Here is a 21,336-nt window from a genome sequence, read left to right as displayed (position 1 = left end):
TTCCGTGCCTGCTGCACCTAGGCAGCCACTGGGGCAGTGCCCATGGAGCGTGAATGACAAACACTGCCAGCTCAGCTGGGAGAGGTTTATGATTTATTTAACCTTGTATCTGACTCTGTGGACCACACACACGAAGAGACCCCAGACAAGGAAGACAAAATAGAGGGGAAAAAGAAGGGGGGGGGGGAGGGGGGAAAGCTGTATTGAGGAATGGAGAGAAGCCACTCTCCCTCCCTGGATCCTCAGCACGGCCCCAGCCCCAGCTCAGCGCATGCTGCTCCCTGGGAGTGAGCAGGAATGCACTACAGGGAGCCGTACCTGAGGACAGCCACAGGTCCCCAGCCCCTGCTGGCCCCACCACGCACCCTGTTCCAGTTCACAGCTGAGAGTGGGCTGCCCATGCCCAAGCCTCATGCCCCTCTTCTTTGTCCAGAGCAGAGGGGGGCAGGCTCCAGCAGTTTGAAACACACCAAGCAGAAGAAACAGCAGGACATAACCCCAAGCAAGGGGAAGAGCTGGGCTCCCCTAATGCCAGCAGTACGTTTGCTGGTTTAAAACTTCCTAAAGGAAAAAAAAAAAAAAAAAAAAAAACAGCCCAACACAACCCAAAAAACCAAGGATGGGTCTGACAGACCTGACTCTCCAGTATGCGGGTTATTGCTTTGCACATCCCCAGGGCTGGAACGAGGTTCCCTCTGCCCCACACAGCCCCTGGGCACAGCTGCAGGCGCCAAGCAGGACTGTGCAGGGCAAGAGTAAAACAGAGCAGGGACCCACAGAGGCAGCACACGGGAAGGAGCCGCAGCCCATGGCCCAGACAGGTTGGTTGGTTTCTTTTTTTTTTTTTCTTTTTTTTAAAGAAGACATTGACAGCTACAGCCCAGTGGGCCCAGCAGTGCTGCGGGCTCAGCCCAGGGAGGTGAGAAGGGCAGCACCGCTCAACAGCCTCTGCCCGTGGCCTCGCAGGAGGGGAGAGGGTGATGGGAGCCCACCTGTGGCAGGTGGAGGAGGTGATTGGGGCGCAGTGAGCAGCTCTGGGCTGTGCCTCTCCAGGCCAGGAAGAGGCACAGCCTCAGTTGTAGCCAGCTGGGTGAGGGGCACGGTGCTGATGCTGGTTCTGGACAGCCTCTGATTGTACACTGAAAGGCCAACATGGCCTCCACCCTTCACCCAGACCCAGGGCAGCACAGAGACCCTCTGCTGCCCCACAGAACCGGCACAGCAGTTCCCAGGCGTCAGATGCTGGTGAGATTATGACTAGGAGCCAACCTGTTGCCTCCAGCCATGCCAGCCAGGGCCAGGATGCCTCATCCCACTCTCCACCTCCCTGAGCCAGCCCAGGTCCAAAAGGAAGGAGAAGTAGCAGCAAGAGAGACATTCAGGACCCATCCAGCACAGGGTAGGCTTTGTGGCAGAGGTGCTAAGCAGCCAGCTGTAAACAGCAGCACCTGGATGCAGAGCTGGGCTGAGGGAGTGAGACAGACCCCTCTGGGCCCCCATCCAGGGCTGAAGAGGAGATTGTAAAAGCAAAGACAGGAGGAGGACGAAGGAGGTGATTATCTGGAGGAGGACAGAGCTGCTGCTAGCCCATGGGAGTGTGCGTGTGCGACAGGGCAGGGACCACAGCCCCAAATGCAGAGGTGTGTGAGCTGCACAGCTGCCACTCTGCCAGCCCCTGGGGTTGGGGCAGCCTTTGACGGTACCAACCCAGAGCAGAGCCTCTCCCTGGGCCTTGAGGCAGCTGCAGGAGAGTCCCGGGTTCCTGAGCTCTGATTGAAAACCCGTGAGTCGCCTGAGTGGAGGCTGAGAGCAGTCATGAGGCCCTGTCCTGTGCCCGCCTCACCCCTCCCGCTGCACCAGGCGTGTCCCACCCCTAACACTGTTACAAAAGAAACAAATAACAAGAACAACTGGCCTGCACCACGCCAGCCCCACACACTGCAGTGCCTGAATGGGAAATCGAGGGAATGGTGGTCCCCACAGAAACTGCTCAGAGTGAGAGAAGAGAAAAGGCCACTCAGGGCTCGCCTTAGAGAGCTCCGACCTCAGCTCTGAGAGCAGCAGGGGGGCAGGGCACCCCCAGCAGAGAGGAGGCGGCGCAAGGAGATGGGAGAGGCGGGGGCCAGCCTGCGGTGGGAGGCAAGGGTGGGTGCCATGGCTTCCGTTTGCAGCGGACGGGTCACAGGGGAAAGATTGGCAGCTGTGACCTCGGCATCCTTCCCTGCGACAGTCTGGACTGGCTCTGGTTAGATCCGGGGCAGCAGCTTCTCAATGAACTCCTTCACCGCCATCATCTCCTGCAAGAGAGCAGAGCCCATTGCACCAGGGCTGCTCAAGGGCCGTGCCCACAAGCTGATCCCAAGGGTGTGGCTGCAACAGCCCCTTCCCCTCTCTCTGCCCAAGGCACTGACCTGAGGACAGGAATTGTGCATCACACCAGGGTAGGTTTTGAACTGGACCTTGGCAGGGGTCACAACTGATTTCAGCTTCTCAGCAGTGAGGGCCCCAAAGCGAACAGGGATCATAGGATCCATCTCCCCATGACACTGCAGAATGGCAATGTCCTTGTTCACACCGTTACTTGCTGCCTGCAACAATGAAGAAGTACTTAAGGGTGCTCAGAGAGGGGATCCCCTGAAGGCAGGTGCTTTACAGACACGCAGGGTGGCAGCAGGGCAGGGTACCTGTGGGAAGGCCTTGTGCAGCGGGAGCCAGCAGCTGAGCGCCACGATGCCGGCCAGCTGGTGCTGGCAGGTGAGAGCCGTGTACAGTGACAAGGCACCACCCTGCAGTGAGGAGGAAGGTGTTAGCGCCACGTGCCCCACACAGCCCCAGCGCTCAGCCCCTTCCCTGCCAGCAAAGCTCCTCCCCATCTTTAGGAAGGAAAGGGAGGGCCCAAGCCCTCTGTCTGCCCTGCCCGAGAGCCCCATGCAGCTCAGCTCACCTGTGAGAAGCCTCCCAGGATGATACGGTTGGGTGGGATTCCATTTTTCATCTCATGCTCGATAATTGCTTTAACTGGAAAACAACACAGAAATGAGTCAGTAAAAGCGGGGGAGTTGACCAGCATTGCCCGAGGCCTGAGGTGCACACAGCACACAGGGAGAGGCAGTCACTAGAGGACCCACAGACTGAATGAGTTTGCCTGCAGTCTGGGAGAAGTGGGCTGGAACCACAGGGCAGGAGAAAGGAACAAGAAGCAGAAACAAGACACCCGCCCCAGAGAGGGAGAGGCACCCAGGAGCTCAGCACTTCCCCCTCTCCAAAGCCTCTTACTGCTCTCTGCAGCTTTCTTGATTCCGGCTTCATCCTCAGGTGCATCTGGAGTCAAGCCCATCAGGTCAAACCTGGGAGAAGCAGCAGAGTCAGCCCCAAACCTCAGCCAGCAACCAGCGTACATGGAGAAGGGAACTGGGTGCTCTTCTCCAATCCTTCTCACTCCCCAGAATACTCCTCAAGTGTTCCACCCACTCTGGAAGACCCCACCTCTGCCACCCAAAGTACTCACCAGGAAGGCATGACCATCTTCATGTTGAGGGTTACTGGGATCCGGGGTCTGCAGAGAAAATAATTTGGATGTTTCAGAGAAATAAGTGGCAGCAGGGGCCCGCCGGCTGCAGGACATCTTTATCAAAGGACCCCACTGGGGTCCCACCCACCCCTCCCAGGACCCTTCACCAATCACTTACGCATGAGGGCAAATGTACTTCACGTAGGGGAGGCGGATGGAGGAGAGAGCTTCAGCCCAGCTGTGTCTGGGGAGAGAGAATAGAGGAGCCTGAGCACCTGGAGGATGCTGATGAAGATGAGAGACTTCCCCTCAAGGACACTCAGCTTTGATGCTCCTACTCCCTGGCCTCAAGAGCCTCAACCTATGTGAATCTCCAGCAAGGCAAAGGCAGCACGCAGAGCTCATTAGCTGGAGACAGAAGAACTGCCATCAGTTCTTCTGCCTCCCCCCATCAGGGGACAGAACCTCCTGTGCAGGGAGCAGTCTTTTGCTGCTGCTGTATCTCACTCTATCCTCTAAGGCCACCTTGCGCTCTAACTCAGACACTCCCAGCCCTCCCAATAATGGGAAAAAGTACAGTGCTTGTCTGTTTGTCTTAAAGCAGAAAAATCAAACCCGCAGGGGATAGGGGACATCATAAATATCCAAGCTGAAGCACAGACAGCCGCTGGCCAGAGATTCCCCACTCGGATAGCACGAGCTCAGCTGCTGTGGCTGAGATCAAAGCCCCAGACACATCCCCAAGATGCTCCGTGCAAAGCAGCAAACGGTCGGGCCCACATCCAGCCACGTGGCACAGAGACAGCTCCAGCAATACTCACCCTGTGTCTCCAAGGCCATGTAAAAAAATGACCTGTTAAATAAACCAGAAAAACAGATGAATTAGTGGGTGTGGTGACTGTGTACCAGGAGAGCAGCAGGGACATGTGGGGATGTGGCAAAAGGCCATTTAGTCACTAAGCAGCAGAGAATCAAACAGGTAGAAATTAGCTGATGCTAATGACATGCCTTTGCAGCTCTGAGCATTACGGATGGGCGGAACAGGCACCCCATCACCATAATCACTGTGCCACAGGGCCCTGGGTGCCACCTTCCTTAGCCTAAGCCACCAAAAATCCCAGGAAACCCATCCTCACTTCTCCCCATCTAAGAGCAGAGGAGCTGCAGAGCCAGGAGGACCGGAGGACAGAGGGGTGAGGTAGGAGGGGTCCCTGCCAATGCAGCCCCCTTACCGCGGCAGTCTCCCGCTCTGCCCCTGAGACAGTCACGGCATCAGCGAGGAGGGGGACAGACATGTTGTTACCGCACATACACCGACAGACTCAGACACTGGCACCTGTGGGGCAAAGGGACAAAGGTGAGGCAGGAAAATAACTCTAAGCCAGCAAATGATGCCCACATTGCAGCTCTGGAGGCATGCGGGAGCCAGGCGAGTGGGGCCATATGCCTGGGGCATGGAGAACATTAAAACTAGCCCAGTGACACCTCATAGCCAAAGCTATTCCAGTGACAGCGGCGACAGGGGCAGAGAGCAGCGTCAGCATCTTGGCTCCTGGTGAAGACAAGGAGGAGCCTGACCCAAATCTGCAGCAGTGGGGGAGCAGGAAGCACCAGAGCAGCCACGCAGCAATTTTAACAGGCGTTGATAGCTCTGTAAGAGCTTCAGCTCTTTATGGAACCATCCAAGAGTGAGTCAGGCTGTCGGCCCCCAGACCTGGGGGTAGCAGAGTCCTCTCGTGCTGCCTGTACAATTCACGCAAACTGCCGTGCTTCATGCGACGGGCACAACTCTCACCTCTGGCTGCAGCCCATGCTCAGCACTAATTAGATGAAAGTGCATTGGAAGCATTATCTCCTGGATCCCACCAGGAACACAATCAGACTGCAGTGTACCCTGTCTGGGCTGTGACCTGCTTGGTTTGTCTCACTGAGCACTCTTCAGCTGATCCCCAGCTCGAACAAAAACACTGGAAGCTGGCAGATGCACACCCACGCGCTGCCATGTGTACTCCAGGGTCAAAACAACAAGCAGAAAAACAGCACCTGCCAAAATCCCTGGCAGCCACAACCACAAATGACAGCAGCTCTCCCACAGCCTCACACACCTTCCTGGGCACGGGGCAGCCAACACGAGGCAACAAGAGCTGAAATTCCATCAATTGGATAGGCTGAAATGTGCTGCCTGGAGCAAACAGCACCACAGCACGGTTGGGTTGGAAGGGGCCTTAAGGATCACCCCCTCCTCCCTGTGCGGTGGGCTGGCTGCCCCACATCAGCTCAGGCTGCCGAGGGCCCACACAGCCCATCCCGGAGCTCAGACTGTGCCGTCCCCACGGGGGTTTGGGGTGAAGAAAGTGCTCCAAGCGCTGCTCACAGCGCTGCACCCCGCAGCGCCCACCTCCATTCCCCACGAGAGGACATCTGCGTGTTCCCATCTGCTGCCACACGAACACCGCGACCCGCGGGGCCGAAAGGTGAGCGAGACCCCCACCCCCACCCCGGACCGCCGGAATCGGACGAGGCCACGACCGCCCCCCACCCGCCCCCGGACCTGCCGGCAGAGCAGCGCGGGGTCACTCCGCTCCGACGGAAGTGGCAGCGGCGCCGCGAGGCCCTTAATGACCATCGCTTAATGATGGGCCGCGGCCCCGCCGCTCACGCAGGCGCAAAGCGAAGTCAGCAGCGGGGGGACAGGACGGGCCTGCGGGACCGCTCCCGCGGCTCCGACACGGACACGGCTCTCTGCGCAGATCGGGCGCTTGGGGACTGGCTAAAGGCTGTGCCGAGCGGAGCGCCTCGAGCCCAGGCATGGAGCGACGCCCCACGCGGCCCGCTCAGCGCCCGCCCCACCTCACGGCACGACCGCCCGGAACCTCCTCCCCCCCATGTCCCGGTGTCCGTGGTACGATCTGCCTTCCCCCTCCCGCCCCGGTGGTCCGGTCCAGTCCCGCCCTGTCCCGCACCTCCGGTCGGGCCGTCTGCGCGTTGCTCCCGGCCCCGCCGCGCTCCGCCGGAACTTCCGTCCGCGAGGTGGCGGCCGGGGCAGCGCGACGGAAGTGACGCCCCCCCCGGGTCGGCCATCTTGGCTGCGCCCCGCCCAAACCGGAAGTGATCTAAGCCGCCACAGGGGGCACCTCCCATCGCTGCTGCGCTCCGTGGCTCCTGCACACACACGCGCGCACGCACACACACGCGCGCAGGAGAGGCTGCCGCGCCCCGCCGCCCCCTCGAGCCCCGGTGAGGCCACGGCGGCTGCTCTGAACTCGAAGCTTTATTGGCAATGAGAAGGACACAGCGCGGCAGCAGAATGGGAGGGCCCAGCTGTTCAGCACTGGTGCTCCATCCCTGCACACCAGGACTCAGTCGGAGCCCCCAGGGCCTTGGGCACCGTCTCTCCCTGTCCGTTCCCGGCCCCAAGCACAGAGCAGAGCCACAGTCAAGAGATGCAGTGGCTCTGCGGGGTGACCTGCTGCAGCTGGTGGTCGGCCGGGTTGGGCGATGCTTCATAGTTGCAGATGGTGACCTTGTGGCGGTGCGCCTGAATGGGGATGGACACCTCAGTGGCATTTGCATTCCTTCCTGCTCCCCAGCTCACAGATCTTTCAACCCTTCCCACCCCTTCCAGAGAGCCAGAGTTCAGCTTAAGCCCTGGTTAAAGCTCTTTGTACACCAGTAACGCAGTCCTGCTTGTCTTGGCTCTCACCTCCGTCCATTCTCCTTTCAGACCAATGTAGAAAATCTTCGTTGTCTCGGCTCCAAAGTTCTTTGGGAAGTACATGGAGAGGTCATGGACATTGGAGAAGCGAGCAATTCTGGAAGAAAACAGACTGATAGCAGAACCTGCACACATCAGGCATGGAACGAACGGCTGAGGTTGCAGATGCAGCTTTTCCCCTCCCTGCAGTGCACATCTGTCACCACCAGCAGCCATGGGCAGTGCTGCATGGGCCAGGTCCGTACTTGGTGGGGTACTCAAGCTCGCCCACAGGGTCGGGGTTGAGGTTGAATGTCTGCTCTGGCTCCCGGGCAGCATCATCAAAGGACATCTGGGGAATGTTCTTGAACCTAGGAACAGAGAGACAAAACCCAGAAAGTTATTAAAGCGCAGAGTCACTAATGGGCTCCCTCCCCACATATTAGTGCTTCCTGGATTCCCCTCAGCAATAAGGCAGTGCTTTGCCTTCTGTAGCAGAAATTACCGACGCTGCCACAAAGCACCACCACAATCCCAGGCACCAGGAGCAGGCTGGGTTCAGTGCAGACCACAGCTGTGGCACGAGCAGCCATGTTCACCCCCATACAAGCTCCAGCTTCTTCCTCCTCGTGGCTCTGGGCTGCTGCCCAGTAGCCAGGCACCGCATTGACCCGTAGCTAAAGAACAGTGCAGCCTAGCAGTGGTACACGCTTCACTCACAGCCGCAGCTCAGAGGGGTGCGAGCCATCGTCCTCCCCCATCACGATGACAGCCTTCAGCTTCACGCTGCCTGTGAACCTGCTGGGAGGGAGCACAGCAGAGCGGTGACAGCGGAGCACCGCGGCCTCACGCAGCCCCTCGCCCGCCCGGGTCGCGCACTCACGGGACGTTGAAGAGCAGTTCCGCGTCCTCGTCGCTCTCCACGAACTGCGGGCAGAGGAGCGGCTCAGGACGGGCCCGGCCTCCCCGGCACTGCCCACGGGCCCCGGTACCACACCTGCTCGCGGTCGCCGCGCTCCTCCCAGGCCCGGAAGACGCGGGCGCCGCTGCCCTCGCGCCGCTCGTTGAGGCACTGCAACCGCCCGCGGTCGATGCGCAGATGCAGGCCCCATGCCGCGCCCCGCTCCCCGCCGTCCGCTCCGCAGCACCGGCAGCGCCCGGGCCCGTGTCCCTGCGCCATGCCTGCAGAGCCCCGCCCACCAAACAAACCCACCGCCCCCAAGCACACGCCCCGCCCCCTGCGGGCGCCGTTCACCCGCCGGCCCCGCCCACCCGCGGCGCACGCCCCGCCCACAAGCCCCGCCCACACCCCGGGCGTGGAGCAGCGCATGCTCAGAAAGGAAGAGGCGGCCGAGGGTCCAGTGTTCGGGTTTTATTGAGACGCGATCGTTCTTCTTTTTCATATAACTTATCTAATTAAAATATTCATCTTAGTTACCACAAAAAAAGGAACATAGAAAATTGTATATACACATCGGGGACAAAAATACAAATACATGTCAGAGTCGCCCCCCACCCCCGGTGGCAGCGGGGCAGAGGCAGCACTGCTCGGGGCTGTAGCAGAACAGAGGGAATGCGCGAGGCCGAGGGGCACTGCACCGCCATGGGGCACGGGGCCCCCCCAGCTGGGAACAGGGGGACAGAAGAGGATGGAGGGGGGAGGGGTCTGAGGGGCCGGGTACGGTCGGGTAAGGTCACAGCTCAGCGCCTGCAGCCAGGCCCAAAGCAGGGCTTTGCCCCAGGGGGGGAGAACTGGGAGCACAACGGGCAGCAGAAGGTCGTGTATTGTCACGGAATCAGAAGTACAGCCAAATTAAATACAGCGTACTGCAGGAGCCGGGAGCAATTATCTTACAGCAGGATGCACTGAAATGCTACACAGTAACATTAAAGCACCTGGGACTGTAACAAACATACAGCACTGGAGAGGCTGAAAACACCTTTCCAAGACCTTCAACACAAGAAAACAAAAAAACTCATCAGAGGACGCTGAGAATGGATTAAAACAGAACAAAAGGAAGGAAACCAGAAGCACACAGGGACGTTCCTAAAGCCACCCAGGGAGGACACAACCCAGCGAGGAGCCCCGGGCAGCACAGGCAGCGACCCCCAAGCAGCACTCCCTGCTGTCATCACCTGCACCTTTTTCAGCCAAACAAAGGCCTGGGGCAACAAACAGCCCGGAGCACAGAGCTCTCCCCTTCCCTAACCCCCCTGTGCACCACTCCAGTGCTGTGCAAGCAGGTTCCACCTGGCTGCAACCTCTGTTCGCGCTGCCTTCAGCTGAGGTTGCTCCGAGGTAGACGTACCCCACCAGTGCTATGATAAGGCTATACGTGCCATTGCAGTGCTGCAGCAAGCCCTGGAATCACACACCTCACACCCTGGCACCTTGCAATGCAGCCACCAGCTGGCATCGTGAGTCCTTCCTTCCAGACACTGAGTACAGCTGGGAGTTTGGAGCTCCTGCTGTGAAGCAGATGCACTTTAAAACCAACACATTCCATTATCCAACTCTCTCTGACCTCAGACAAGCGGTTCCAAACTCTAAGACTAAAATCCTCACTTTCTCTAAAGATGGGCAAAAGAAAACACACAGGGGAAGGACAAGATTTGAGCACCAGCTTCCAACTGGAAACAAACCCTTCCCAGTTCCACACAGAAAACCAGATAAAAATATTCCTTCTTACCATTAAAAGAGGCAAAGCAATGCCTTCACTGAGATCTTAAAACTTATTTTTAATTCCAGAGGCAGACAAAAGTCCACTCCCTTAAAATAAAAAGGGAAAATACTCATTGGTGTACAGTAAAACTTCTCCTCAAACCCTTCATCTTTTTATTCCCAGCAGCCAGCAGAAGACAACAGCAGCAGAGAAAGAGTCCTCAGTGGCTCCTGGCATTCCTGCACAGCAACGTAAGCATCTGTTTGACATCTACAGTAACAGCAGAGAAGAGGTCAAGAGCTAAGATTTTATTAAGATACATGGTTAGAGCAAAGCCTCAAGACCTGATGCACTTGCCAATGGACTGTTGAGCACAAGGGTAACCAGTGCCACCTGTCCCAGAGTCCGGGTGGGACTCTGAGCCCAGCAGGTACCAGGCCACAAGGACAGGATTCCTTGAGAAGCGTTGCCCATCCGGATGGATTCCTGCCAGTGCAGCCAGGGCCTGCCCTTGTGCTGGGCTGGGAGGGGGGAGACTACTGGGAGTGACATAAATAGTACCGGTGGGCTTGAGGGGTGAAGTATTAATTAAACCATTTCATAATTTATTAAGAGGTTAAATAGTAAATAGTCTCTGGATTTTCTACTCTCAGCAGGTGCCAAGACTTCACATTTTCTCACATCTGGAGATCCTGTACATCTTTCTTTAGAGAGAAGACAAGGCCAGAAACAGGACGTTAGGGAGAAGGGACGAGAATAAAAGATAAAATACTGTGCTGTCATCTTGTGCAGATCAGTCTCTCCCAGCAGCTGCAGCCTCCACAGAGTTCAAAGGACTTGGGCTGTTTTGGTACCTTCTCCCCCATCAGTGCCACTTCCCCACGAGAGAGAAAAATCCCAGCTCTGTGCTTCCAACCTATCTCCGAGAGAACCTGTTTTTGAAAGCTTTGATAGTCTTTGCCATCATGGGTGCAATTTCTGCAAAATAGGAGGAAAAAAAAAGAAAAAACAAAAATCAACGTTAAAGCAGAGGTTACAGACCATTGCAGAAAGCAGTTCAGAGCTGCAGCCCTGGCCAATGAAGGCCTGCACAAGTGCTTATGGCCCATCTTATTTTCAGGTCACGGACAGAGCAGGACCCACACTGCTTTCAGCACTGCAAGAACACACACCTTTGGTAAACGCACTGCTTTCTTCCAAAAAGAGCAAGCTTTTCTTTATTACAAACAGCCAGATGGAACGAAGATAGCACAAGGGAAAGGGAAAGCAAGTGAAGCAAACAAATAGTGGAGCACAGCAGCTTTCTTAAATGCTGCTAGGACCTCCAGAGAGCCCCAAAGCAAACTCCAGGCTCCACATCCCGACCCTGCACCTCCAGATTTTCCCTATGCTTTTTCTCGTGCAAGAAGTTCGAACTGACTTCACCATCCTCTCTTCAGGGAGAGGATACCTCTCGACCCTCCCACACAGCCTGGATTTCTCTTGCAGCAGAAAGAAGATTCATTCGTGTGCAAAGGAGAAGCTATAGGAGACCACAGATGCTCTGCAGCTTGTACTTACTCTTCACTGGTGGCTTCCTAGGATCATAGGATGAGAAGGTGCTACCTGATGATGGGACAGAATGGGCACTGCTGGTGCTGGGCCCATCATAGGACCGCTCCTCGCTCACACGAGCATGGCTTTTGCCAGATGTGTAGAGGACTGGTTTTATTCTGAAACACAGACAAGGCAGATATTTCAGTAAAGGCATCACTGCAGTTTGATGCAGTTCATCAGACAAATGAGCCACATTTGTTAATACTACCATGTTTTTTATCACACAAAGTCAGCAGTAACTAGGATCTCTGTTCTTCCTTGTAAGAAAAAAGCTATTGCAGCCACAAGTTTCACTGCAAAAGGACGTTCCAGACACACAATTTCATTTCTAGCCAAGATGTAGGGGAAAGCTGGCAGGAATGCACAGGAAGAAAGGCCCTGAACAGCAAATGCTGACGAGAAACACTTACTTGGTTCTCTCTGGCACAAGAGCACCTCCAGTTCCAAACTTCTCTTGTCTTCTCCGTACATCCCGAGGGGGCTTCACTGTAGAGTTCACAAAGGCCATTTTGGCCACTCTACCTGTAGGTGGCCAGAGGGAAACAGTGCTTAGATCCAAAAAGGAAGCTTTTGGGTATTTGTCTTATTGCAACAAGTTCCAGACACCTTTCTGCAGTCCATCTGTTCCAAAGCTCAGGAGACAGCCTACTCACTTTGGTCTGAACCTCCTGCAGTCACAGGATTGGCTGTGATAAGTAGTTCTCACTATATTCACCAACAAAAGGAAGGATGTTTCACCTCACCCTGGTATTCTTCAATCCTAGCATATAGAAGTCACAAAGGCTGCCTCCACAGCTATTCCATCTGTAAAATACTGCTCCACAACACTACGGAAGTGATCTACAGACTGCTAAGCTGTTAAGTGAGTGCTACCACAAGCAACAGAGTTGAGCAACTCTTACATTGCATTGGATTCAAACCAACCACTCCTAAAGACCTTTCTCAGACTTCCCCCAGGCAGCCTTCCCAGACCTGTCTGGCTCCTCAGTCACTCAGCCCTTCATTACCTTTAGGTTTGTTAGCATGAGCTGAGCCGATGTTCCGTGCCAGCATGAGCAGCCGCTGCTCTCGAGCGTCATGGAGTCGGAGGTACATCTCCCGCCAGGACTCGAATTCTTCTGGCTTCTCATTCTTGAAGTCTCTAAGACAGTGATTATGCCACAGTTGATCTGTTTCCTCAATTAGGACCTGAAACAAAGCCACAGGTAAGCAGAGATCATTCCTGACACCTTCATTTCCTTGTCCCTTAGCACATCTATCCATGTCCCAACATCAGCATCCCTCCCCCAGATCCAGGCACTCACATGATTACATTCCTCAATTCGGTACAGCTGTTCTGGGGTGCATTTCTCCAACACTGGCTCCAGCACCGAGAAAGGGACACCACCCACTTCATAGATTGCTAGAAAGAAGCAAGATGCACAGTATTTATCCTCCTCCTTCCTTGCCAAAGACAGGGCTTGAGACCCCGAAAAAAACAGCAATTCTGCATTATGCGGCACAATTCAAGGGCAAGGAAAAGGGAACTAGGGTGCAGTAGTTCCAGTGAGTCATTAGGCACCAACAGCTCCAAGAAGTTCCTGTGCAAAGCTCTATTTACCACTATTTCCAGCGCTTTAATCATTCCTTACAACATGCTGTGCTACTGACTCCTGCAGCACCACAGCTTTCACTCCCCTGTTAGCCAGCTTGCCTAGTGACAAGGGGCAGCCAGGTGCTGCTGAAATACACACAAAGAATTCACTAGGACTTCAGTGGGGACAGGGTTACGTAGATCTACACAGCAACACAACCAACACAGACCAGAAAAACTACTTACAGTCAATGTTGTTACTAAGGACTCTGATACACTGTTCGTGCAAAGTCATCATCTTTGGGAGGTAGGCAGTTTTAGAGCCTGAATACACTTGCATCTTTGAATTCAACCGGCGACCTATAAATCCTGCCTCGCTCTCTTCAACTGGTGAGGACACTGCTGTGGAAAGCAAGACTTGGAGTAAGAAGGGAACAGAGAAACCAAGAGACCACCCTGACAAATGGCATGGGAGACACAAGCTAGAGTCTCCCAAAAGAAACCAAAGGACCAAGGACCAAAGTCCTCTCTAGGAGACTTGCAACATGCCACCCAATTCAGGAAGGACAATTCCAGAGCTCAAGCTCAGGAAGGGTCAGCAAAGGATCTTCCTCATTTCAGCTAGAGCACATGGGGAAAAAAACAAAAACAAACACACTTTTTCTGAAAGGCTCCAGGCAGCAAGGCAGGACACTAGATCCCAGTGTAAAGAGAGCTGAACCCAGCCTGCATGCATTCCTGACACCTCCTGCTAACAGTGTCTGTAGCCCATTTCAAACCCCTTTTCCTGTCCAACATACCTTTCCTTTTTGTCTGGGAGCAGGTAATGGACTCGATGGAGGGAAGAGGGCGGTAGTTGGCCTGGATCGGGGGCAGTGGGATGTCTGGTAAGGTTGGCACCACATCTATCAGCATCTGGAAGGAGAGGATGAACATGCAACTAAGCTGAGAATGTTACATCCTGCCAGTACACAAAGAGCACTGAATTGCTCTTTGTTTGGTATTGCCAATAAGCCACAATGATGATCAGCTTGCACCAGGAAGCAGGAGGAAGCTACACTTCTGCCTCATTGCTGTGACTCTGTCTAGGCTGCCAAATACATAGAGATCAAAATTCAGGATCCAAATTACTCAGCACCCTCTAATAAGAGACATCTATGTCTTTAGCCCATTAATTTCAGCACTAAAAAGCTCTGGTGAGAACCTAGATCAGATTAACAATGCAAAGAACTGAAACATCTGCTCGACCTCAAATACTCCCTGATCTGTGATGTCTCCTTTTGTCTTCCCGTACTCCTGCAAAAGATTCAGCTGTCATGGAAGAGAGGGGAACACCAAACTGGGGGAAAATCTTGAACTCCTACATGAAACACTTATTAGAATGAATGGCAAGGTAGGATTGTAAAATGCTGTTAGGATTATAAGAGCACCTGTTGAGGAGAAAAGTGTTTCACAGTCAAGTAAAAAGAAAGAAGCAATGGTTTTTACACACTGCTCCCTATTTACACAGGCAACTGGCATCTGTGAGGCAATGAATAGATACAGAAACATTACTTCTTTTTTTCTCAAGCTTTCACAAAGGACGTTCAGGCTTCTAGAATAAGCTGCACTGTAACACCAATTCTCCCATTTCTCCCCCACTCCTGGGGCCCAACACATTCAGTTAATAAAACTGCAGTGCTGACAAAGGAAGAAAAAAGTTAGCTTTAGAGAGCAGAAGTGCTGAAAAGACTTGGGAACTTTTCTAGCAGGTGGAGATGCCATTGCATATTAGGCAAAATTCTAAGTTCATCCATAACTAAAGACATTGTGTGTTAAACAAGTGTTTCACACTCTGTTTTCTTATGAGTATTTGCCTGAAAGTAGTCTCTGACCGCACTGATGAGACACCTCAAGCACAGCCTGATGCGGGACAGCCCAGTACAGACAAGGGGAAAACCAGTAAGCCCCAGATAGCAAGAGGACTAAGGACAGCGGATCCCACCTTCTTTGTTCACTTTCAGATCCTTCAAAACCTTACCCTGTTTGGTTTAGGAGTCTCTGCTTGTTTCTTCTCTGCTTTATTCTCATTTGTCCGCTTGTGGCTTGGGCTCTTGCGACTCGAGCTGGAGCTCTTGGTACTGGCTTTCGATCCGTTCTGTTTGCTGTGCCCTTGATCTTTCTCCCCAGCTGACACAGAGGGTTTGGCCACTTTCTTTTTCTTTTTCTGAGGCTGGTCATAGCTGAGGTATGACTCAAAAGACATAGTAGGTTGCTCAAACTCATCCTCCACTTCCCCGTCCCCAAAACTTGAGGACAAGTCAGTAGACTTTTTGTCCAACTCAGAGGCCTTGTGCTTCCCCTCAGATGTTTTTAAGCTCCCAGAAGTCCCCTTTTCTTTAATTCTACTTGAGGAGTCACTCTCAGCTTTCTGTTTCTCCCGCTCCGTGTTGGAAGTCTCCAGGCTTGGCTTGGACTTCCCCAGCTTGCTTTTTTCAGAGTTCTGATGTTTTCGCTTCTTAGTGTGGTTGTCCACAGACTCTTCCAAGCGTGGCTGCACGTGCAGCTTCTCCTTCCTGGAAGAGCTATTTTCTCGGTTTTTCTCCTTCTTAGTGCCATCTAACATCCTCTGCTTTTCCTTGCTGGCCCCTACCACAGGGCTTCCTTGGAGATGTTCTTTAAAAGAGGTCTTGTGCAATTTTTCTGGGCTGAAGGCAGAGGTTTTGTTCTCCCCTCGGCCATCAAATCGCTGCTTCTCCTTGTGAGAAGACTTGTGCTCTTTGCTTCGACTGGCATTCCTTTTGTCATGGAGATCACCAGGGTTCCTCTCCCAGCTTTCCCCCAGCTTCTCCTGAAAGCCATGGCCCTTACCGACTTTCCGATGAAACACTGATGGTTCTTCCTGCTCATCAGAGGCATAAGGGTCTGTGTATGTATCCTGAGGACTCTCACTTGGCTCAGGTGACACAGCTTGTCCACAGTCTGAGTACTCCTGATCTGAAGAGAGCACTGGGGAAGATCTGTCCCATCTCTTATCCTCTTGGCTGCTACAGCCATAAGCCTCATGAGATTTCTCAGGCCCTAAATACCTTTTGGACTTCTTTTCTCTATGATCTGGGCTGTAGAGCTGGCTGCAGGAAGGCTGGAAAGGCTCTGAGTAGTCCTGGTCATGTTCCTCATCCTCCTGGGGAGAAGGTGCTTGTCTTTTCCTGGAGCCGCTCCTCTCATAGTCACAGTCTTCAGAATCTAGATTATTTCTAAAAGGATGAGAAAACAAATTACTTAGACTGCAACTTCCCAGAATGAATGAACAGAGCCACTCCCCAACGGCAATATGGATGGGAATCTCTTACAGAGGACTAAAATTGCATTTGGAAGTTTTTTGGCAAGAACACCACCAATTCTCCCTAGCACAGCAACATTCAGGGATTTAGGAACCACATTTCTGACACAAGAGTTAAGCATTTTTATAAACACTAACAACTTTCACAGGTCACTGAGCAAGTGGAGGCAAAGGTGTACAGAGATGTCTCCGTGTCATACACTCCTGGCTGCACAGTATGTAAGGAAACAGTAGCTCCCAGTTCACCCATTAAAGCATGTAGGGACAACATTGCCATCCAGGTTATCACAAGTACCTGAATCTTTATCATCCAGATCTTGCTGGATTCAACACAGCTTTGTTACTGCTACATAGTGCTAGCATTAGCTTCGGTCTCTGTGGCATTTGTACACACAGAACTCCTCTTTCAAAGCAAGCCACTTCCTTTACTTGGGCCTAAAACTTCCTCTCTTTGGCATCATAAGTGGGAAGCGAACTGATTACATCTCTTGCTTTATTAGAAGCCCTTTCTCAGCAGCTACTGCTCATCTTTTCATCAGACTGCAGTTTCTTGGAGATTGCCTTCACTCTGAACTGCAGCCGTCAGCAACTCAACACTGCGGTGAGTGCAGGGAGGAAGTTTGCTCCAAAATAGGGCAGAAGCCCCACACAGCACACTGTGTTACAAGTTTTTCCAGAGCCTTCATTTGTTTCCATGATCAGAGTAGTTTGTAATCCGCACTGCAAAAATTAAAAAAGAAAAAGAAAACAACTTCTCCATTGAGATAACTGAGCAGGTTTACTCACCTATCTGCCTCCTGGGAGACCGGCACCAGCTTCTTCCACCTGGCAACAAGGTTCTTGGCGAAGTCTCCCACCAGCTCATGCTTCCGCAGGCTGTTCACCGTCTTTCCAACACCTGTCTCCTTCAGGAGAGAGAAAAGATAAAAACAAATCTCAGCAAAGCACTCAGCATTCACACCTCCACTGAGCTTCCTGCAAAGTTAGCCTGCTACCTATCAGTTCTAGGACAAAGTGAGCTTCCTTAATCTAACAGCAAAGATATCACACGTAGCACACTGTGTTTGCAGCAGACATTGTATAGCTTACTACAGTTCTGTAAATTAGTGAAGACATAACTCTGCTTTAAATCAAAATTTACTCAATTGGTTTAATAAACTAAGTTATTATTTACCATAACTGCTTGAAGACAGAAGTCGGTCACTAATAGTTCCAAAGATTTGCAGTTCCTAATGCAGAGCTGCCTCAGTCACCATTAGGAACTGTTCCGACTCGCAAATCCTGACGAAGCATTAAGCTCTGGAAGAGCTGAGCACCACCACCTGCCCTGCACTGCTTCACACTGAAGTGGAGGAAGGGCTGAGGTACTCTCTGTAACTGGGAATTCTGGAATCTCATCCCAGCCATGTCTATGACTTCACATTGGAGCAGGCAGCTTAGGCAGCATATCCTGCTCCAGAAAGCAGCATTTTTCTAGCAGACAGATTCTGTAACTTGACAGACAGGATGAAAGCACAAGAGATTTCACAGCTCTTACCACAAGAATGTCAACTGTGATGGGCAGCTCAGACAGCCTCTTCAGACTCTTCAGCAGCTACAGAGACAAGGAGGAAAGCATTCAGACTTCTCAGACTGAAACATGTACTATGATTAGAAAGGAAAGCTCTGCACAAAGCTTGTTAGAAAGATCCAGGTGGCACACAGCTGTTATCTTGCTCCACATCAAGCCCCTAAGAAGCCAAACTTGAGGGCCAGCTGCAAAGCAGTTAGTGCCACTTGGCCTATGAGAGCCACCTGAAAAATCTTACTTACTCAAATACAAATTCTTTCTTTACAGAGAACTGCAACTTAACTTTGGCTTACAGTGTTGGTAGCAAAGCCATTACGCAGCCCTGTGGCACAAGAAGCTGATGGAAAGACTTAGAAACTTGTGACTCAGAAGTGGCCCTGAGAAGTGCATCCCTTGGCAAGGGAGAGACAAGTTAAATAAATGAGATAACTTCATGAGGTTCTGCAAACCAGACACTGAAGAAGAAAGCCTTTCAGATGTTCCCGAGGATGCACGCAGTCCTCATCTCCCCTGTAGACCCTCCCTGGGCCAGTTTGGAGACAGCTTCCCTCCTCTCAGACACCACATAAAAAGCCAACCAATCTCTCCAGGACTGCTTTCTCCAACCCCGATCTCTTCATTCCTTTCCCCAAACCCACTCGCTGACTGTGGGGCTGGGCTGTGTGGGCATAAATGGAGCAGTACTGGTGCCTGGGTATCACCTCACTGTGATGTACAGAGGCTTTAGGTCTGTGCTGTTGCTAAAAAAGCACCACCACTCCTTGTATTATCTCCCACAGCCATAGCCAGAGCAGACTTGTCAGCATTCCCATTATTGTGGCACCTCTACAACCCGGCTTTGTTCAGCACTGCTGTGCCATACGCTGTACAAAGGGCTACCCTGATCCAGAACTTATTCTCCTTAAGGGTTTGTACTCATGCTGAAATCAGTACTGTCAGCCTAAGCAGCTCCAATCACCCCACTTACACCACACAAGGACCCAGGAGGTTTAGGAAGCTTCACTCTTTTTGAAGGAAATAAATTATTTTTACATATTTGAAGAACCAACAGAGAAAAGAACCCACCTCACTTAAGCAGAATGACAAGATGGATCCTATTCACCACTAATCACTGCCCCATTGGTCATATGTAGGACTTCATTTGTATGAGTGAAAGATTAGGCTTTCCTCTTTGTTCTGGAAGAGTTGCACATTTCAATACCAGTATCACGGCATTTTTCAGCACTCAAGCTAGGATGCCAAGGAGGAGGCAGCAGTTCCAGACCTTCTCTTGTAGTATCTAAGCAGCAGTTCCAGCTCTGTGCCTGCAGTCATGGGCTCACAGGGCCTGGTGCAGGTAACACACTCCTCCACCTCCCTCAAGGGCCAGAAAAGCAGAAACTCATTGAGCTAGGAATCCCATTGTCCCTTCAGCACTCCAGGGCCACCAGTACGTCACCAGCACTGTTGCTGGACAGACCCACTTGCAGGTGGGGACACTGAACCAGGAGAGGCTCTGTGGCCAAAGCCCAGCTTTCACTGCAGCAATGCTGATGGTGAGGACAGGGCCCTCCCAGCCAGGATCCCTCCAGCCCCAGCAACACAGGAGTTTGGACTCACGCACAAAGCGCTTGCTGGAAGGGAGGGGGCATGAAAGGAGAGGAAGGATGGACCTTGTGCTGGGTAGAAAAGAGTAGAACAGGGTGACATTAAAACAAAGCACCTCTCTAAGCTGATCATCTTCTTAGAGAGTTTGTTTAGTATTAATAAAAATGTCAGTGTGAGAGTACGTGCCAAGGGAAAACTCCTCCTGTTATCCCCAAGGCCACCTTGGCTATATTCTAGCTTCACTCCGCTGAAGTATTTCCAACAGCTCTTTTGTTACCGGAGGTACTGTGGCTCTGTCTTTCTGACACACTAAAGCTGTGCCTGCTACTGAAGCGCAATGGAAACAGTTAGAGCAGAAGCCTCCATGAGACAAGGGAACAGCACAGATGACATCACTAGAAATGCAAACATTTCCCTGGATGCTGTTGAAAAGTTACCAGAAAACAGCAAGTATAGGTTACAGGCCCTTTCTCCTGAGGAGCTGGAAAGGTTTATCAATATGACCACAGCCAGTAGCAGCTTGCTAATGCTTAACACCTCCCCTCCCCTTGCATGGGAGCAGAGCAGAAAGGAATGAGTTCACACTGCAGCACTACAGGAGACAGCAGCCTGCAGAGTGTTGACTGATGCCTTGCAAGGCCCAAGCAGCAAACAAGTAGCTCTCACTGCACAGTTACAGTGGGGTCAGGAACCAGGAGCTGACACTGCTCACATGGCCAGTACACAATCCAGGCACACAGAGCTCAACCTCCTCAGCGCCACCTCAGCACACAGAGCCCTGGAAGTTGCACTCTGCTCTGGTGTTGGCTGAGGTGGAGGGAGGAGAGGGGGCGAGAAAGGCACTGGGAGCCCCAGACTGAGCCAGGCAAGTGGCAGAGCCCCCCCGCACACAGCCTACACGGTTGGCCACTCCATGGGTGCGTGCTCAGGATAAACCCAGATCAGCACAGAGCTGCTGCCGTGTCCTCACGCTGAATGAAAGGAAACGTGAACCAAACACCTACAAGAACGCTCCTAACAGATGCTGCCCCGTTAAACGCCACGTCCCAATGAAGGGGACAGCAGCGCGTGCTGGGAGCACGCCAACCCCCCGAGCATTGCCCCAGGTCCCAATTCCCGATGGAGAAAGCGGCTCAAGGACCCCGTGCACAGCGGCTGTCAGCGGCCCCGAGCAGTGCCGGGACGGGCCAAGACTTCGGGCACGGCCACCACGCCACGGGCCCGACTCCGCACTGAGCAGCGGCGGTACGGCCGGGACAGCCCCGCGCGGAGCAGGCGCCGAGCTGTCCCGGGCAGCCCAACCCGGCCCTGACAGGGCGCGGCCCGAGCGAAAGCCGGGACCCCCGAGCTCCGCCGCCTCGGGCAGGCCTGGACCCCGCACCTCCTGCCCCTCGCAGCCGTGCCGGCCCCGTCCCTCCTCCAGCACCCCGCCGAACCCCAGCCATGCCACCGCCGTCACCTTCTTGGGATCCGCACTGCCCGCGAGCCGAGCCTGCAGCCGGCCCACAACTTCCAGCACCGACTCCGCCATTTTTATTGCTGGACAGGCCGCGGCGGCGGAAGCGGCTTCACCTCTCACTCGCCACACGGCGCTTCCCTGCCGTCGCCGCCATCTTGGTTGCGGGCAGGAAGCGGAAGCTGCGCCACGCTACCCCTGTCGGCGGCGGCCATGGCAGGTGAGGGCAGAGCCCAATGGGTGCCATCTTGAGGCCTGGCGTGGCGCTGATGGGTGCGCCATCTTGAGTGCTGGCACAGCTGAAGGACTCTCCAGAGCCGCCACGGTCAGCTCGGGCCGAGCGCAGGGCCCCAACAGCTGAACT

The 21,336-nt window shown here is 53.4% G+C and overlaps 3 protein-coding genes and 1 long non-coding RNA gene across 9 annotated transcripts; 1 reads left to right on the top strand and 3 right to left on the bottom strand.

The window, feature by feature from the left end:
- Nucleotides 1-76: 76 nt before the first annotated feature.
- Nucleotides 77-6,538, bottom strand: LYPLA2 (lysophospholipase 2). Of its 4 annotated transcripts, XM_040651716.2 has the most exons (11): nucleotides 6,475-6,538; nucleotides 5,617-5,693; nucleotides 4,744-4,847; nucleotides 4,333-4,364; nucleotides 3,690-3,755; nucleotides 3,509-3,556; nucleotides 3,277-3,347; nucleotides 2,945-3,018; nucleotides 2,685-2,786; nucleotides 2,412-2,588; nucleotides 77-2,297 (listed from the first exon to the last, which is right to left on the bottom strand). In XM_040651716.2, the coding sequence occupies exons 3-11, from the start codon at nucleotides 4,819-4,821 to the stop codon at nucleotides 2,247-2,249; spliced, it is 699 nt and encodes a 232-aa protein (XP_040507650.1). In that variant the 5' UTR covers nucleotides 4,822-4,847; nucleotides 5,617-5,693; nucleotides 6,475-6,538; the 3' UTR covers nucleotides 77-2,246. The 4 variants fall into 4 exon arrangements, with proteins under 4 accessions (XP_040507650.1, XP_015153159.1, XP_015153158.1 ...); XM_015297673.4 differs by lacking the exon at nucleotides 5,617-5,693 and having other exon boundaries at nucleotides 6,063-6,538; XM_015297672.4 differs by lacking the exon at nucleotides 5,617-5,693.
- A 226-nt stretch (nucleotides 6,539-6,764) lies between these two features.
- PITHD1 (PITH domain containing 1) lies at nucleotides 6,765-8,399 on the bottom strand. The gene is made up of 6 exons (XM_417831.8): nucleotides 8,203-8,399; nucleotides 8,089-8,132; nucleotides 7,926-8,003; nucleotides 7,472-7,576; nucleotides 7,215-7,323; nucleotides 6,765-7,049 (listed from the first exon to the last, which is right to left on the bottom strand). Exons 1-6 carry the CDS (start codon nucleotides 8,383-8,385, stop codon nucleotides 6,948-6,950), a joined length of 621 nt encoding a protein of 206 aa, XP_417831.1. The 5' UTR covers nucleotides 8,386-8,399; the 3' UTR covers nucleotides 6,765-6,947.
- Nucleotides 8,400-8,562: 163 nt separating this feature from the next.
- Nucleotides 8,563-21,136, bottom strand: TCEB3 (transcription elongation factor B subunit 3). Of its 3 annotated transcripts, none has more exons than NM_001030905.2 (11): nucleotides 20,976-21,136; nucleotides 17,897-17,953; nucleotides 17,146-17,264; nucleotides 15,058-16,273; nucleotides 13,838-13,952; nucleotides 13,284-13,439; nucleotides 12,769-12,866; nucleotides 12,472-12,652; nucleotides 11,875-11,986; nucleotides 11,429-11,580; nucleotides 8,563-10,846 (listed from the first exon to the last, which is right to left on the bottom strand). In NM_001030905.2, the coding sequence occupies exons 1-11, from the start codon at nucleotides 21,045-21,047 to the stop codon at nucleotides 10,785-10,787; spliced, it is 2,340 nt and encodes a 779-aa protein (NP_001026076.1). In that variant the 5' UTR covers nucleotides 21,048-21,136; the 3' UTR covers nucleotides 8,563-10,784. The 3 variants fall into 3 exon arrangements, with proteins under 3 accessions (NP_001026076.1, XP_015153157.2, XP_040507649.1); XM_015297671.4 differs by having other exon boundaries at nucleotides 13,284-13,436; XM_040651715.2 differs by lacking the exons at nucleotides 17,897-17,953; nucleotides 20,976-21,136 and adding an exon at nucleotides 17,534-17,622.
- Nucleotides 17,772-18,382, top strand: LOC107055033. The gene is made up of 2 exons (XR_001469954.3): nucleotides 17,772-18,052; nucleotides 18,197-18,382. It is a non-coding gene; the product is annotated as an uncharacterized LOC107055033 (long non-coding RNA).
- Nucleotides 21,137-21,336: the final 200 nt, after the last annotated feature.

This window comes from Gallus gallus, chromosome 23 (genome assembly GCF_016699485.2).
Source record: "Gallus gallus isolate bGalGal1 chromosome 23, bGalGal1.mat.broiler.GRCg7b, whole genome shotgun sequence".
Lineage (NCBI taxonomy): Eukaryota > Metazoa > Chordata > Aves > Galliformes > Phasianidae > Gallus > Gallus gallus.
The sequence above is the reverse complement of the archived record's forward strand: the minus strand, read 5'-3'. Positions and strand labels throughout refer to the sequence as shown.

What these genes read in the sequence shown, in the direction of transcription:
- PITHD1 (XM_417831.8), bottom strand. Translation starts at nt 8,385, where the DNA reads ATGGCGCAGGGACACGGGCCCGGGCGCTGCCGGTGCTGCGGAGCGGAC. An exon ending in AGCGCGGCGACCGCGAGCAG is followed by an intron (nt 8,133 to 8,202) that starts GTGTGGTACCGG and finishes CTCTGCCCGCAG; the next exon opens with TTCGTGGAGAGCGACGAGGA. An exon ending in TGAAAGGAGAATGGACGGAG is followed by an intron (nt 7,050 to 7,214) that starts GTGAGAGCCAAG and finishes ATCCCCATTCAG; the next exon opens with GCGCACCGCCACAAGGTCAC.
- TCEB3 (NM_001030905.2), bottom strand. Translation starts at nt 21,047, where the DNA reads ATGGCGGAGTCGGTGCTGGAAGTTGTGGGCCGGCTGCAGGCTCGGCTC. An exon ending in GCAGTGCGGATCCCAAGAAG is followed by an intron (nt 17,954 to 20,975) that starts GTGACGGCGGTG and finishes TTGTCTCTGTAG; the next exon opens with CTGCTGAAGAGTCTGAAGAG. An exon ending in TAGGAAGCCACCAGTGAAGA is followed by an intron (nt 10,847 to 11,428) that starts GTAAGTACAAGC and finishes CCTATTTTGCAG; the next exon opens with AAATTGCACCCATGATGGCA.
- LYPLA2 (XM_015297673.4), bottom strand. Translation starts at nt 4,821, where the DNA reads ATGTGCGGTAACAACATGTCTGTCCCCCTCCTCGCTGATGCCGTGACT. An exon ending in CAGAGCGGGAGACTGCCGCG is followed by an intron (nt 4,365 to 4,743) that starts GTAAGGGGGCTG and finishes TTTATTTAACAG; the next exon opens with GTCATTTTTTTACATGGCCT. An exon ending in TGCACAAGGCCTTCCCACAG is followed by an intron (nt 2,589 to 2,684) that starts GTACCCTGCCCT and finishes TCATTGTTGCAG; the next exon opens with GCAGCAAGTAACGGTGTGAA.